Below are 17,579 nucleotides of genomic sequence, written 5' to 3' on the forward strand. Positions count from 1 at the left end.
TACGTGATCTTGAACGTAACACAACCCAAATTTGAATAACTTACCGTACTGCCAATCATACGCGCTGTTGAAATAAGTCCCGACAGAGTGCAAGTCCATACTCGCAATAAATAATAGGTATAGTCCCATAAAAAAATCGGCGAATGCTAAATTGCATATCAAAAATCTTTGCACCGTTATTTCCCCGCCGCTAAATATTACGACGATTATCACAGCCATATTTCCCATCACCGCCAATATTACCACGAACCAAACGCTTATACGTAACCAGTAGGAACCCATGATGTCTTCACAGGGATTAAGGGCGTTTGGTTCTGGATAACACTTAATGAATCGGGTGCTGGAAAGAAACAACGTTAAAATTGATGCGCGATATCTACAACGGCTTTTTGACTTCTCTTCATAGTTAGATTTAATAAAGTGTGTAATTTTCATAACCGAATTCTTTAATTTCGAGTATCTACCACTCTTCTTGTACTTAAACTGTTAGGTCTACAGTCTAGGAGCTACTGAACATTATAAGGTCCACATTCTGCCTGGATATTTTAACTCGTATCTATCGTCCCCTCCGTGCCTGGCACTTTAAATTTGAGGCATAACTGATAAAAATAATTATTAAAAAGTGAGTTCAAATTTCTCATTCCACTTTGTCACTCAGTAAAAATTAGCGACCTTACAGTTTTTCTGTTCGTAGCAACTGTACATCAAATAAATCGGACTTTCCCGAAAATATCTTAAAACGGAACAGATGTGTTTTCAGAATAACCGTGGGTCCTTAATTTAGCTCTTTTCATTTCGTGTGTGCCTCCTGTATAGTTACAACATTGTACACATAAAAAATGCAGCCTCTACGTTATGGACTCCATGCTATATGCTGCGGTCTTGCTTGGAGATCAAAGAAAAATTAATAATCATTGCACTTCGATTTGATTTGCTTTATTGAGCAGAAGGAAAAATGCAAAGGAGTTATTGTTTTCGCAATATCTGATGCGGTACGAGTGAAAGAATTATCTATTAACTACTTATTGGTTATATTGAAGACAAAGATACAGTGCTTGTCATTGAAATTCCGAAGGCAAAGCTCAAGTCAATCATATTTTCACGGTAATTTCTAAAGGTACGTCTAGTTTCATAAGCAGTTCTCGTCGAAAAAAACATTTTTGACCGTCTAGCTTCAAAAGGGTCAGAAATGGGGATCAGTTTTTTCTATTTCGTCGCGAAAGTACCCTTAACCTATTAAAAGTGCGCAATTTAGGACACCCTGCACTAACACGCAATTTTAAAGAGTCATTTTAGGCGTTAGATGTTCACAATATTCGTGGTGTCTAAATGAGTTTTTAATACTTCTTGGTAGTTGGTACGTAAATTACTATTTTTTATCAATTATGTCTCAAGTATGGAGGGGTATGATGGACATAAGAAGAATTACTGACCAACAAGTTCACGAGCTCCTAGAATACTATAACAACCCCGTTGATCCGATTAAGCCACAACCTGCAAACCCCAAGACTGAACCACGTATCCGATCTAAGACACTTGTTTCGAAAACCCTATTTAACCCAATTTAAGATTCGCAAATTAACACATACGCGCATCTCAACATGGTAAGTAGGGTTGGATCAGAAGTACTCGATCTCACGATCGGGTCCGTTACTCAAGGATGAAGTTAAACTGTGGGTCGCAAGTAAGGATCCCCCTCAAACTGGTGACCTGATTGACCAACGATCCAATTCCATTCACGAACAATTATTTTCCTACTAGAGAGAAAAACCGATACTTAGTGCCGCGTTAATAATAGCGGTAAAAAATAAATAAACAAAACGTACTTATCAGTGAAATTCCCACAGAAAGCGTCAAATGGCTTGTTTTCCGAAATTTCGGCGGATGTTTGGTGAAATGTTCCAAAATCTTCATCCAGTGGACTCGCAACGCCTTCAACATATTCTATTGTGTGCCCTCGTAGTGGATTTAAATGAGAATAGTCGGTCGGTCTTCCATTGTCATTTAAATTCCAGTCGATATGCGCGTTCGGAGCATGGTGTTGAGTATCATACTTAACATCCCCATACCCTATGTCCCTGAAGCGTTTGAATGCACTACGTTTTGTAATGTGTTATACTCACTCAAATGGATCGGACCACATTCCGACAGTTCTAATACTTCTTTTCTTGAACTTTACGAACTGCCCGGTATCTAAGGCGGGGGCTGCGCGATCACATGCCGCTCTTACAGTTTCTTGATATTGAGCATATCCAATGGGATCGTGCTGTGCGGGATATTTAAATGCGCAACAGTGAAACGGGTGAGTTAGATGAGCTTCTTGCAAATGCTGAAAGGTAATAATAAAAAGTAACGTGTATACTCCCCTCGATACGAAAATAAATTTGGCATGCGAGCATACTATATTACAGGCATACGTACCCTTAACTCGTAAATGCTGGGAATAGTTTTCATAGTTGGAGTATTTTCAACTTTGAGAACTTCAATTTCGCTCAAACCAGCCACAGGTATGCTCCGTATGGACGTTCCTGATAAATCTCTAAAATCATAAAACTGCTACCGTTTAAAAGAAAAAATTTCAAAATCATACTGTAAACGTACGAAACAGTTAATAAAAATGAATACAGTTAATTACACTTACAGCTGCTGAATGCTACTCAGGCCCTGAAACGCGTATTGTTTGATTTCCGATAGTCGTTCATTTCCTTTAAAGCTCCTAAAAACGAAATCCATTATCAAAATCCTGGGGGATGGTACATTTATTACTTACAAAGCGGCAATGTGAGAGCCATTGAAAGCGTAATTTTCAATTACAGTTATTTCGTTATAATTAAACGTCCTGAAAAATTGTCGGCTATTTAAAAGACAGATTTTAAATGTTACCTACACTTGTTCGGCGTTAATCTTGACTGCATTGTTGGGTATTCTTTCGATTTTATTACGATCTAATTCGCTGAAACAAAAAATTTAATATTAGAGTTACGGGTTACACATATTAGACATAAAATGCGCATTTCAAATTACAAAACTGATGTTAGATGTTGCCCTTGCAATTGGGTCAATAAATGAGGATACAAATCAGAGTTGTCATATTTAAATTCCTTCCATATAAATTTGATTCCAAATTTCTTTTACTACTTTTGAATTATGTTAATTGCTAATAACACGGGATTAACAAAACCAAATATGTTTGAAACTGTATCTCAGTCCAGGCGTCAGAGATATTTTTGCCGAAAAAAATCCTAGGGAAGATTTTTTTCGCCAATTGCTTCGTTTTATCGTGATGATCTGAAATTCGGCCCGGAAATATATTGTTTTTTAACTTGACCAAAAAAAATGGGACCTTACCTGTTCTTTCTTAACCTGAGCTGTTTCCATTCATCTTGAGGCAGGCGGAAGTTAAAATAAGCTGTAAAGAATTGGCTATTTTACTAAAGTTTCACGTGTTGAGAAAGGAGGATATATTCTGAGGGTTAACAACCAAAATAATGTACTTTGCTGACACAAGCCATTCAAATTTTCATTATGAAAGTTAGGTGGACGAATTCATTGGACCTACAAAAAGAAAGTGAATATATAAATTGTAGAGAATTTTATTCTCTTCAATTTCTTATAGAAATATGATTTATTTAATAGTACTAAGTTTGTGATTTATTATATTGAAAAAACATAAGTAAAACCCTTTTTTGGGTTAATTAACATACTTATTCCGGGTCAAAATTTTGGAAGAAACTTTTATGGTATCGTTTATAACGAAAAAAGAAGCAATTGACGAAAAAAGGGCTTTCCTGGGAATATTTCAATCGCACGATTTTCGATCTCTGACGCCTGGACTAATACTGGCTACCAAAAATATAATCCTATAGCGTAGGTGAATTCTTTCCAGTTTTTTCACAAAGCGTGACTCTCAATATCAGAAATGAATTAGTAATATAAGAATATTGTAAAATCCGTCGATCTCCACAATGTTTCAAGCTGTCTACAAACAACCCCTATGATATCCGCAACGGAGGATTCTTGTAACAACGGTAGCTTGAAATTTGGAATTTTTTGAATGTTTTTTCCTAAATATACGTAAAGTTGATTTTTTTTTAATTTAAAGGGTTAGAAAAGGTTCGGCGTTAAATGTTATAGAACGTTTATAAGGTGTCGGAATTTAGAGGCCAGATTTTCCAATAAATTATGTGGATAGCGGAATTTCAAGAGTAAATCTGTAAGTAATTGGTGGATTTGAAGATTGTTCTTTCTGCTGTTAATTTCCGTAAGACATTTTGTTCATAATTGACCAAATCGATTGGAGATTTTCTATGATAAGGAAAGTTGGATGCAGCAGGCTTTACTTTGTCAATAAACACATCGCACTTCAAATATTGTAACCATCCGTTACAAACTCCAAAAGTAAATTACCATTAACATCAGGTCTTCCACAGGATTCAATGTTAGATCCGATACTATTTATTAAATTCGTAAGTGACATATTTTTAAGTGTGCCATCCCAAAATCTTATAGGTAGACAATGCTACATCTATAGGCCAAATGAGAGATATATGAGGTAGGTGATTATGCGAGTTCTTTGTAACAAAATTTGAACAGGTATTTGGTTTGATCACGTACGTTTTTGTATTACCAACCCCCAAACTAAATCGATTTTGCACATTTTAAATGCAAGTTGATTACGAGTGGCGTAAAGTGTAGGATAAGTAAAGAGGCCAGTTATTGTACTGACTGTGTTTGTGACAAGGGGTGCTAGTAAAAATTTCGAAAAAAATAGCCTATACAAACAATATTTAATTAGCATGCCTAATTGTTTACTACAAGTATGTATGGTAATCCGTCAATTGAGTTGTAATAGAATGTATTGACGCAATTTAATATCCGTCTTGAATCGTCGTCAATTTAAAGCTCAAAGTTTGTTCATTGAGCTGTAAAAGTGTAGGCCTTCATCCTTCAACATATTGCAAGGAATGCTTAAATCGATTTTTCTCCACCTTGTATGCGTGCCTTAGTTTTTCACATAAATTCTGCCCCAGATGATGTTTAAATGGACACAATGGAGGCATACTTACATCATTTGTACAATATTGTCGTTATGTAGGTTTGATAAATTTGGAATTTCCTGTAGGCCAGTCCCCACTATCCGCCTGTAACAAAATAAACACTTTTCAAATAGGTAATGCTCGTTTCTTTTAACAGTTCAATTTAATCTTTCTGTGCCTAATTTTACAGTAACTTAATTAAAAGTGGAAAGCGAAACTTGAAAAAAGTGGATAAAATCGTTCGTTTCGAGGATTATCAAAGTTATAAAACAAGGATAACGAACATAGTTATTAAAATTTAAATAAGACATACATTTCTTAAGATTCGATTTAAATTCTAAAAGTTGGGTAATTAAGGTTAGTTACCTTTGAGTAACTTTTTAAATTGAAAAACGTATAGAGGAAATGTAAATTGGAACCAGGTAATTATTTAAGATTTTTAATATATGTATAGATACAATACTTTATGGTCATTTGGTGTTTAATTTTGCAAGTAAGCAATTTTCAGAGAAATCTCGAGAATTTTGCAGTGAGACTAAAAGTTTAAACCGAAATCAATTTTCATATTTTAAATCCTGGGGAGGCGGCGACGCCAGGTATATGTCAAAGTACCAAGTTGTTTGTTATGCTTTAGTTGTATCACAGACAACATATACTACAGACGGTCAATCTTAAGGGGAAAAAGCACGCCAAGTTTTGTTTCACATGTCCCCTTATTTAAAAACCTGCTATCCCTCTATTTTGCTCTATCTATTAGCGCATACAACAATGTGTTGGTTCTTCTACAGATTTCTTATTTTGGAATGGTTTTGCAAATTGTCTAGGGAAAGAAGTATTGATACTTTATTATTAGAAAGCTGTCCCACTCTCGCAAGAAATCCCCATATTTACATCTGGGCGAAGTGCTGATAATCTTTGCAGGTACACATACAAAGCAAATATCACTTCATATTCGCAATTACGTATTACTCGTTGTCTTTGGGTGCATAAGAAACGATATAACTTGCACCACTTTTCGAATTCTCGAAAAAAGTGTAATCTCCGTGTTTTTTTTATATACCTACGTACTCTACTTGCCTACTTGTCTCTCCGTTTGTGGAATAAATCTTGCAATCAGCAATTTAAATTCATTTAACTTGGGTAAAGAAAACCTAAACATAAGCAATTTTCGAATGAATATTTGCCTCATCATGTAATAAATCCCATTTGAGGTGTGCAGTTATCGGTCAATTACGGCGGTAATTGCATTGTAGAAAACGAAAGAGCCCTGCGCTAATTGCACATTTCATGGGAATACACTTAACAATTTGATAAGTAGGTAAGGTGAGTTTGTAATGTCTATTCGGGAAATATTCCCCCGAATTACACTCGTGCATCAAAATAAACCTGATAATTTTTAGCGCATTTTCCAACGAAATTGGGTGCGCTACTGCAGCCACTTTCTCTGTCCGTCCGTCTGTCCGAGGCCTTAACTACTCCTACAGTTTTCAAGATATTTAGTTCGTTCTTTTTGCATTCGGTAGCGTATCGCTCTGGCACCTGAGTCAAAGAAAATCTTGACGATTGAACTGCGCAAAGGCAAATATATCGCATATAGTAAAATTCAGATGTGCGCATGCGCAGACTGCGCAATGCAAACTTTCTTATTTATGGAGATATTTCTTTGAAATTTTAACCAAAGATACTTATAGTAAAAGCAAACGTATTGCATATTGTAAATATCAGATTAATAAGCGCATGCGCAGGACGCGCAATATCAACTGCGCAGTAAAGTGTCAACTTCCTTATTTATGAAGATATTTCTTTAACATTTTAACCATATATGCATCTAGTAATGAAAAACGTAGCGCACATAGGTATGGCATTTGGGGAAGTATTGATCAATTTATGGAAAATGCGCTGAAGTTACTCGCCTTAGGGCGAAAACCTTTTTACTTGTTTATTCAAATATCTTATCAGTAAAAAACTGCGTTCGGTTATTTTCATAATTTGTTAAAAGAGCATTTTGATGAACTTGTGCAATTACCTACGAAAATTGTCACAAAGCAAAGTTTTAATAGCGATCCTCGAGATGGTTTATAGTTTTGTATCTATTACTGTCTGCCGGTTTAGTGTGTTGTCACTTCACTCAACGAAACAAGCGCTCGTATGAATAAAAGTAAGCAAATGCTTATACTTACAAAATTCAAAGTAAATACTCGTAACTGCCCCTTCATACTGGTCTGTTTAGCATGGTTTAGCAGCGCTGCACTGCGTCCTGTCCTTCTGCTTAGAAGCGCTGCTAAGTCACCCAGTGCGAAGGAGCACTTACGAGTATTTACTTTGAATCTTGCAAGTATAAGCATTTGCTTACTTTTATTCATACGGGCCCATGTGTATTGTATGCAAAAAATCCCCTGAATCCGTAAATGACAGTCTAGCTGACCGGAAACTCCGGGAACATATTGCTATACACAAGAAAACGAAGAAAAAATGGGAAAATATCGTTTTTTCGCATTTAACTTAATTAGGTATCTCGTTAACTATTCCTCTTACGGAAAAAATGAAGAGAACGATTTGTTTAGAATCGATTTTTCTATCAGATACAGTTGGTATGATTTTTATTAAACAGAGTGCCAAGGGCCTATTATAAAGTTACTTTCTTGTTCTATTTCTGGGGTTTCCACTAAACTAATTCCACAGTCCGTCGATTTGCAAAACTCATCGGGACAACAGAGACAATTGTTGGAATAGGTTGTTTTACGGTTCCACCATCCATAAAAATATTGAAAACGCTCTGGGAGTCATCCAGTTTGAAAGACAAAGCATCGAGAAGGGCGTATCAACAAAAACAAATGTTAATTTTTGGGATTACTTTTTTTGTATTTTTCCAGAAAAAACAATAACATTTAAAAATGAACGGTTCTGTACCAACTGAAAATTCTATTCGAAACAAATTCATTTCTATGAGCTCGAGCATTAGTTGACGAGATAATTGGAAGTCAAATGCGAAAAAAACTGCATTTTTCCATTTTTTCTTGGTTTTTTTGTGTATATAGCAATATGTTCCGGGAGAATCCGGGCAGGGAACTACTTAGAATACACTTGGTTTCGTTGTGTGAAATGCCAACATCCAGTTTAGAATACTTTTGGAGCTAATTGGCTGGACTATGTTGACCCTACACATACATTGACATAAAATAAATAAAGTTCGTTAAGTGCTCCCTTCCCTAATCAAAAAATTTTGTGATGTTATTATCACAGATCATGCTATAATAAATATCACATATACATATAGGTAGGCAAGGCCGTGCGAGGGGGAGGGGCGAGGGGGGGCCCAGGCCCTGGACGCCAATTCTGGGGGGCGCTGAAGTGAAGTCGCCCGTCGTCGCCTTCGTCGGTAGCGTCAAAGGCGTGAGTGAAAGATTTACCTCGAATTATATAAACGAATCGGTAAATACTCTTGTTTCGTATTTGATAAATTCAGAATCAGTAAAAATTTAAAAATTAAAAACTGTCGCGTTTATAAAGTCGGTAATTCCATGGAGTTAGGAAATCAAACAAAAGCGCCTGCATTTGCCATGTTTGATTTCAAATTGCCATGGCACCACTGATTTTCTTAAAAGCGCAAGTTTTTAGTTATCCAATTTCTGGAATTCAAAGTTCAGAAAATTAAAAGCTATAGTATGCATGGATTCGTAATTTGTTTCCCTACAAAAAACCTAAATAGACTTTCTCTCTAAAATAATTACAGAAGTCAATAATCAGAAATGAAAAAATTACTATTGCAATTCCTATGGTGCCTTGTTCAAGTCACCACCCGGTATAATAATATATTTATTATGGAAAAACAAAAATTATGTTTATTATTCTAATAAAATCTTTCCTTGTCCAACCTCATAATTTTATATGTGGAGGCTAAATTTAGTTTCCGCCCTTGTATAACCAAATTCGCTCCATCAATTTTTTAAATGTTTAGAAAAGCGAAAAATGAAGAATTAAAATGTATCCTCTTTCATGTAATTTATGATGTTATACAAGTGAGCGGTGAGCGCTTATCTTATCTACGTAAAGGCCGGCGTTGAAGCCGAGGAAGTAAGGTTTGAGTATATGTATTTTATTTTTACAAAAATGACTCCATCTATTACACACTTTTACCACACACAACAGTTTTCTGTGCGTCTACCACATTTTACAACAAATTAATTCGACTGCTTCAAGGTAGACAACACACTAACCGTACTCTATTAGGTGTTGCGTTTATTTCTACAGCATTGCATTGACCGTCTGTAGTATATGTTGTCTGTGGTTGTATGTAATGAATTAATTCAATCCACACTGTACTGCTACTAATCAGATTTCGTTAACAATACGAAACTCATTACTTTCCCTGCAAAAAGCGTTTCAATTTGCATATATTCAGTTTGACATTCATGCGTATGCGTTTATTAATTAGTTTGACCGGGTACCAACGTCACTGAGCTGGGATTCGAAGCTGTCTCTCACCCTTCGACTTCTCATTAATTTCTCTCGATTATTGGATATTAAAAGTAGTAGGATCAATAGTTTGAGTACATAAAAAGTTCCTGCGTTACCGCATAAAAACAGTAACCGCGTTCTTCCAGATTACTTTTTCTTTGATTGAAAGGGCGCGAATACAATGCAAACTTTTTTATCGGCGTTGTAGCACAAATTACCTTTTCACCTTTATTATCAGAATATTTGATCTTTCATATTATTCTTTCGTTCATTGTTGTACGTCTATAAATTTTTCTTCCTTTTTCCCAATGGTCCAGTAGTTTTGTTATCAAAATGTTTCCACAAAGGTTACTTATAACTTATAACACACCGTCTTTTCTTTGTTTTCTTTGGCGTGGCACAAATAAGCCCTTTCAAACGCATGTATCCACTTTGAATCGTATTGCTTTTAAGGAAAATGTAAACACATCACGTCTAAATTCGTGTTTAACCGCACGAGAATGGAAAATAGAGCAAACAAAAAGTGAAATTTTCAATTGGTGTTACAATGTAAAACATTGTTTAAAACCTGGATGATGTTTTATATGTTGCATTGCTGCCAGACTTTCGGCACAGTTTGTAGTGGTGTTGTCAAAGAAAAAACCTAAATAATTCTGGCCTGACTTTAAAGTTAGAATACTTTCTTATGCATATTATGGATAAACCTGCGGCATTCGTTCACTAGCACTCGATACACAATTTCAAGCATCTTGTGACGAAGAAAACTAGAAGGAAATAATAAACCCAGCACTACGGCTCCAGCTGCTCTCGGTGGTAGGGGTGGTTCGACGATCTTGAAAGAAATAGCTATAAATGCTCCGAAAATTTAGGCGCCACTAATTTTTCGATAGTTCCAAGCCGCACAGGAAAAAAATTAGAAACCTGCTCCTGTTGGTCTGGAAATGCAGGGGTAAAACTATAAAAAAAGAAATAGAGAATAGAGAAAGATAGCGGGAAAGAAAAGGTATTTATTCTTCAAGGAAATCAAGAATTTAACACAGATATTGTAGGGCGAATGATGATGATTGATAATGGCACGGAATGATAACAGGGAAATAACGGCAAAAAAAGAAAACGGTACGAGATCTCGTCTCACAGTAAAACAATAAAATTTGACTAAATTACTTATTATGATGTAGGGTGGCTGAATTAATGTGATGGGTTTTTTTTTTAAATAAACTTAACGGTTTTTTTTAAGGTAGGTAGGTAACTTGAACACTTGAACTTAGCTGTTCTGGCTCCTGAAGTTGTTCGGCGGACTTGGCGGTGGTAGACCAGTGGCTAAATACAGGGCAGATTAAGGATAGGGATGCGGGTAGAAGGGAACAAGGAAAAAGAAATTTGAGGGTATCGAAAGAAGATTGAAGACTGAAGACGACGACTGAAGACTGGAGATGGACGAAGACGAAGATTTCTTAGTAGTAGATAGGTACGTATAACAAGCATAGACAAGAAATAACTAAAACTACAAGGCCCTAGAACAAAAACCCAACATTACGAGCTACAACTATCACAAAAAGGCTACTTACGAGATGGTGTGGGCCTTAACGTAGAGACAATATATAGATATGTATGCTCAATTAAATTGGTGGATGGTGAAATAAAGCTCGGATCCTAAGAGACAACGAAGAAATAGAAAAGGATACAGACAACAAAAATACTTACACAAGGGTTGAAATCCGGCGAGCAAGGGTAACATATATATATTGGTTGTAGGTAAGTTCACAAATACAAATGCGCTTCCTCTTCCACTCTTAATCCCCAAAACAGGGTTTCCAAGGAAGAAATACCAATTCCTTGCAATGAGTAGAGACTTTATGACGAGGGTAGAAATCCCAAAATTGTCGGATAAAAGCGGCTGCAAAAATTCCGCACCTCACAAGCACACCATAGGTACAATTGACAATTGACCAAAACGGAAACGAAAACGTAGAAGATTTTCAAAAAAACGAACAGTAATACCAATAATTAAGGAACATAAAAAGTTGGCGGGAAAAGAAGAATAGATTTTTGAAAAGAGCGGGAAAGAATAGCGTAGTTTACAAGAACTGACAATAGATGACACTGAAAGCGGACCAGAGGCGTAACATGGAATAAAATAGTACACATAAGCTTCGAAAATTAGAATAGTGAAAACAGTAAGGAAAGGAAAAGCGTTTAAAGCGTGAAAAGGTAAATACAATTGTAAGAAGAGAGCAAGAATCCAAAGAAGCGAAGAAATTGAAAGAAGAAATTTAAGAAAATAGGCACGCCTATGTGATGAAAATCAAAACAAAATAAACAAATTCCTAACCTAAAAATCAAAATAACTAAAGCAAAACTTAACTAAAAATGGACCTGTAACAATCTGCTACCTAATTGCAGTTTGAATGTGCTGATTTATAAGATATTGTATGTATCGGATCTATTCAGGGAAGAAATCAATAAATTGTAACTTTCTAGCGTTGTGCACTTTTCGATTTTTATTTAAAATTTTCATTTTCCGCATAGGACACATGTGTTCAGTCGCGAATTTAATTTGATTTAGTAAGTTGCTACGAGTTAGGAAAAGTTTCTTCTGTGTTATGTTTGAATATTGCATACAGGAGCGCGCTTTGCAATTTTTCGAATTTTATATACACGATGTCCATTTTTCGAGTGCCAAAATGTCAATATTCAAAATGGCGCCCATAAGAAAAACTACAGTTGCCACGTGTTTCTCCGTCATCTTGACAATTATTAAAAACGAGATGCCATATTCGAAATCTCCATTAAAAAGTGTCTGAATAATGTGTTAATTTGAAATGTTTATCATAAAAAAATCAGAAATTTTCATTTTTTTTCAATATTTTCAAAACTATTGAAGATATTTTAAATTTCTTTTCAGATTATTATTCAGTACGAAAATTCGCAACTTTGCCCCCATGTAACCAACTTTCTTACTCTTAAGTTAAGCGAGATCTCCACAGTGGCACTCGAAAAATGGACACCGTGTATGGACAAAATTGCATATGTCGGTTCCTTTTTGCCGAACCGAAAACGCAAAGTAGCTAAGAATCGGGGCTTTCGGATTGGAAACCTTCTTGGAATAGGAGATCCAAATAGGAAACATTTTTCCACTATCTTTATGTCACTACGAATAGGGTTGCGGTCAAGGTTCCGGTATATCCATTATTTTTCGTAGCCCTAGTCACTAATTAATGGTGTAGGTAGTAAATCGGATTGAAATTAATGTTTATTTACTTTATAGCCATAATTAACTCCTTACTTACTTACAAAGAACGAAATTTCCTGGCCGTCACTCCAAAAAATACTCCATGCAGAGATTTCATTTGCGGCGCATGCGATATGTACCTGAAATTATAAAATAAAACGAACTCATTTATTTGTTCATAAGCTTATTAGAGGAATTAATCAAATGAAATCCTCAAAACACACAACAACCCCTTGAAATATTTATATCTCCAAGGAAACTCACCCTCGTGATATTCGCACCTAATGTAGGGGCTCCAAAGTAAATATTTGGGAAACCTCTTGCTCAGTTCTAGAAAATTAATTAGCCATTGTAAATTCCCACCCGCAAATTCACTCTCGAAGGACCCTTCTTGGAATGTTTACCCTCAGAAAACTGTTTTTGATTTTTCCAACTAAATATTCCGACCCAAATATTGCAATCCCACGATTTTCTGGCAGCGGAAAATTTTCGATTGGACTATTAGCTTCTCTAATATTTAGTATCATGCATAAAGCACCACAAAATTCGTTCGTAACAAGACTCAGCTTCCACCATGATGCCGTCCCTCCCCTCTCCCATTTCTAGGAAAACAAGGTACTAGCCACATTTTGAATATTATCACCTAAGTAAATTTCTGACCAGACCATTAAGGAAACTTTTACGACAACTGCAACGTCTCAATATAGAATCCATACATTATACTTTGCCTCTTCGATGAATATTTACGAGTTACTCAAAAAATGGGGTTGCCCTTTATTACTGTTGGCTGGTGCATCTGGTAGGTTTGAGGTTTTCATTTCACTCACGACCGTATATGAAGAAAAAAAAACATATTTACTCACAATGTTCGCAAATTTGGTGTATCCATAAATGTTCCCTCCTCAATCACTTGAAGGAAAGGTAAACTTTCAAGAATTCTGCAAAGAAAAGATGTGTCATTAAGATTCACAATGGAAAAAGAGGTCTTATTCAATGAGGTAGTTAAACTTAATTTTCAACGTTTACTTAGAAAAAGGATTAACAAAACGGGTTAAAGAATTTCTTTTCCCTGAGTACAAGGCTTAAGAACAAATTTCTTCACTTTCAGAGCAACTTTTTAGAAGTTCCCTTTCTTTTTGAACTTTTCTGTTTTTATATTTGCAAAACAGTTTTGTTCTCAACGCGCGTGGCCTCTTGATTATAAATTACTTTTTTGCTCACTTTAGCACTTGAGCATACTATGATTATAGAAAGTATGAGAAAAATTACGCTACTTTAAGAGGTAAAGTGGAAAAACTACTAACAATATAGCAATCTTGCATCTAAAAATCATAGAAAATAGACTTGTCTTACAGAAAAATGAATATTGCTGAAAGATTTAAACCCGAAGAGCTGAAAATTACGCTATACTGTGGTTAATAAGAGGTAAAGTGGAGAAGCTACCAAAAAATGTAGTAACAACTAATTATAATGTAGCTACCTCAATCTCCTATACTTTGAATGAGCTAGCTTCTAAAAGTTACTTCAAGTAACTCAATTTGTATAGGGCCTGTGGAAATTAAATTCTTCCCTCATAGCTTGTGCGATTACCGTTTATAAAATGCGAGAAATGTTATTTGCATTTTCAGACAAATTTGTTCGTACTATTTTCGTTTAGTACTCGCGTATGTATATGTACCCACCGAAGTTTATAATATTGCTATTGTTGTCTCCAGATTTGAAAGTTACATAACAGAACTAGACAGAATCAAGAAATCGTATAGGTATACGTATACACTATACAATGCAGCTTTTAACATTTATTTAGGTGCACGGACAATAATTTTTGTATTCGTCTCATAAACAAGAATTTTTCTACATCAATTGCTTCTTTCAGAACATCAGCTTACCGAATATACCGGAATATACCTGTAGTATGTAGGTATGTATTTGTACTGCAATATTTTTAAAGAAGCAGGCATATCACTTATTTAGAAAAGTTAAGCACCGATGGATTACTCTTGGTAGGGCTAGTCTTAGCAATGCATTTTCCTGCAACATTATAATAGCTGCAATTTAGTTCAAAAATCAACGGTCTTGTTTGCATTCTAAATTTGTGTAAATACCTATCGCAAATAAAAAACCCTATTTATTTAAACCGGACCCCAGAAACATCCCTTATAGGATTTCTTTCATTGTATATGTGTGTATAGTAATTGTGTGATTGAGAGTCACGAAATCTTATCGACCTAACACCCTCAATTATTGTTTTTGTAACAATAATGTAACGTGATTTATAAATTCGGGTTCGATTTATATCAATATTTATTAACAAAACTAAAACACTATAAAACCTGTACAATTTATATCGACTATTTATATCACACACTTCGCAATTTATATTTCCGCGCTCGATGTTTCATCCGTACTCGATCTCTTTCGGTAGTAAACTTCCCGCGATGTTCGGCCCGCAACCATTTATACACGCAAGCAATGTAAGTCCAGAACACTCGCGTAATTACCGGATAGTCTCGAATATTCCTATACAAATCCCACTATCGCGCGCGTAGAAAATTCCAGAGCGCCAAAGTCGACGTCATGTCTGGAGCGTTTCCGTTACACTAATTTAAATTTCGTCGCCGAACTACAGGAAACGTTTTATAATGACTACATGTCGATACTAGGCTGCTGGCACAGTAATCAGTAACGGAAAAAACATGTTCACCAACCATCTTGATCTCCATAATAATAAGATGAGCTAAGAAAATTCCTTTTCGTCTCGCGAATAAAATTAAGACTGTATTTATAATGTCATGATATTAAATTTCAAGGAAAGTGCTCTAAAAACAATAACATAATTAAACGATAACAAAATGGCACATGAAAGGAAACTGAACTTTCAATCTTTTAAGTGAGCACTAACAGTGATTAAGTGCGTTCTAACCTGGACGAATACAACTTTTAATAAGCAAGTACTTTGAGTTTCAATTAACATATAATTTTAACTTTACTGTTTATTACCTCTAATATAAGTTTCGTTGGCATCACATGCAACATGCTACCTTTTCATACTACAACAATTAATAGAGAGTAATAAGGGGGAGGAAATTCACATGGTATTCATGGATCTTGAAAAGGTATATTGCTCAATTCCACACTCGACAATTTTGGAAGCCATAAGCTGAATTGCGATAAGCGAACATCTGATAAAAATTATCAAAGAGCAATATACAAATAATATGGCATACATAAAAGAAGGGAAATATCTATTAAATCCTATACAGGTCACAAAAGGTTTATGACAAGGTTGCATGTTTATCTCCAATATTTTTCAAAAATATTAGGAAATAACGTTAAAGGAATTGAAAAGGAAATGTTCAACGATGGGGATACCAATATACAAGCAACATCTATGCAACCATTTTGCAGACGATCAGGTCATCTTGGCACAGGATTCGTACGATCTGAAATGCATGTTGAAAAAATTACAAATTAACATGAACAAGACAGAATACTTTGCCACAAACACGGATGACTATTGTCAAATTTTGATAAAAAATCCCTACAAAATCTATTTATAATCTCTTCAAAATATCTTCATGTGGGGTCTAGTGGTCCTCTCATTACAAATCCTTGTTCTGGTATTTTGAGGAACTTGGCTTATGCGATAAGTGAAAAAGTAATGGAATTTGGACGAATCCAAGGAAAAAGGGGGTTCTACGGGCAAGACAAAAGGTTTATGGGACTAGTAATAAATAATACCACCTTCATAACCGTTTCGAACCATAATAATTAATGCATAAGTACAAATAATGGATAAATGCAAACGTCAGCCTGAAAAAGTGTACTAAAATAAATAAAATGCAAGATTGCGCATTTATTTTTCCCAAAGGCTCAAGTATAACGATGTATTTTTAATCAATTAATAAAATTTAGTTTTCTGAGATTTCCTCAAGTTGAATACTAATTAACTACTGACGCATTACAATGGACTGCGAACTTTCAATTAAAATTACAAAAATTGCCATTGTCTTGCTTTCATACTGATAATGAACAACTTCTCCTTAAAAAATTTGCGTAATTGGTATTTAAGTTGCTCAAGTGTTTACGGGCGCAAACTTTATCCCCACGAAGAAAAAAGGTTTCGCTAGTTCTTGAGACTACTTGTGAATAAGGAGTTTACTCGCACCAAAATAAATGGAAAAAAATAGCTTTCCAATTGAAAAATATGGACTGAAAACGAGTAATGGTTATAGATATAGATGCGCTTACTAATAAAAAATAATAGTTTCCCCTAGTCGTATTGATTTCTAGAATTTTTTTATAAGTGTAGTTACTTTCTTCTCTAGACACCAAATTATACTGTCAAATGACATCGCCAAGTTTGTTTATTTACATATAACGTAAGGTTGCGGTTAGAAACAAATAACATTCGATAATTTAGATGAAAACTGTACTTTCAAATGCATTTCCTTAGCTACACTAACTCAGGTAATGAACAAGAACAAGCCAATCATATTGCTGATATAACAAGAAAATTAGATCCAGTTTGAATGTCGCTTTACAGTTTCATCATTTAGAAGGTACTTCTGTTTATATACCTACTTAGATTTGTGACCACCTTACTGGGTAATTACCTTGACTAAACTACCTCCTCTTTTCTCTCTGCATGCGTGCAGTTATATTTCTTTTTAGGAGCTTATTGCTTCGGAGAGTACCCTTTATTTTTACATTACATTTACATTAAGAGGTTCAGAGGCAGAAAATGGATTGAAAAAATCTGATTTTCAGACGAAACAAATTTATCATTGCGTCAACCAAAAGACCCCCAAAACAATAGGGTTAATGAGTCCCGACGTTATCTTCAAACGAGA

The 17,579-nt window shown here is 35.2% G+C and overlaps 1 protein-coding gene across 4 annotated transcripts in view; it reads right to left on the reverse strand.

Annotated features, from left to right (window-relative positions):
- Positions 1 to 17,579, reverse strand: part of LOC116177565 (lutropin-choriogonadotropic hormone receptor-like) — a 38,275-nt gene that overhangs the window by 1,233 nt on the left and 19,463 nt on the right. For 3 of the 4 annotated variants that reach the window (XM_031496568.1, XM_031496559.1, XM_031496578.1), the window contains exons 3-12: positions 13,590 to 13,664; positions 12,789 to 12,866; positions 5,067 to 5,141; positions 2,888 to 2,953; positions 2,771 to 2,839; positions 2,642 to 2,716; positions 2,422 to 2,539; positions 2,124 to 2,329; positions 1,827 to 2,078; positions 45 to 340 (exon numbers count right to left, since the gene is read on the reverse strand). In XM_031496568.1, the coding sequence (XP_031352428.1) occupies positions 45 to 340; positions 1,827 to 2,078; positions 2,124 to 2,329; positions 2,422 to 2,539; positions 2,642 to 2,716; positions 2,771 to 2,839; positions 2,888 to 2,953; positions 5,067 to 5,141; positions 12,789 to 12,866; positions 13,590 to 13,664 (1,310 nt within the window). The remainder of the gene's footprint in view (positions 1 to 44; positions 341 to 1,826; positions 2,079 to 2,123; positions 2,330 to 2,421; positions 2,540 to 2,641; positions 2,717 to 2,770; positions 2,840 to 2,887; positions 2,954 to 5,066; positions 5,142 to 12,788; positions 12,867 to 13,589; positions 13,665 to 17,579) is intronic. The other variant, XM_031496588.1, reaches the window with a different exon arrangement.

Source organism: Photinus pyralis, unplaced genomic scaffold (assembly GCF_008802855.1).
Source record: "Photinus pyralis isolate 1611_PpyrPB1 unplaced genomic scaffold, Ppyr1.3 Ppyr1.4_LG1, whole genome shotgun sequence".
NCBI lineage: Eukaryota > Metazoa > Arthropoda > Insecta > Coleoptera > Lampyridae > Photinus > Photinus pyralis.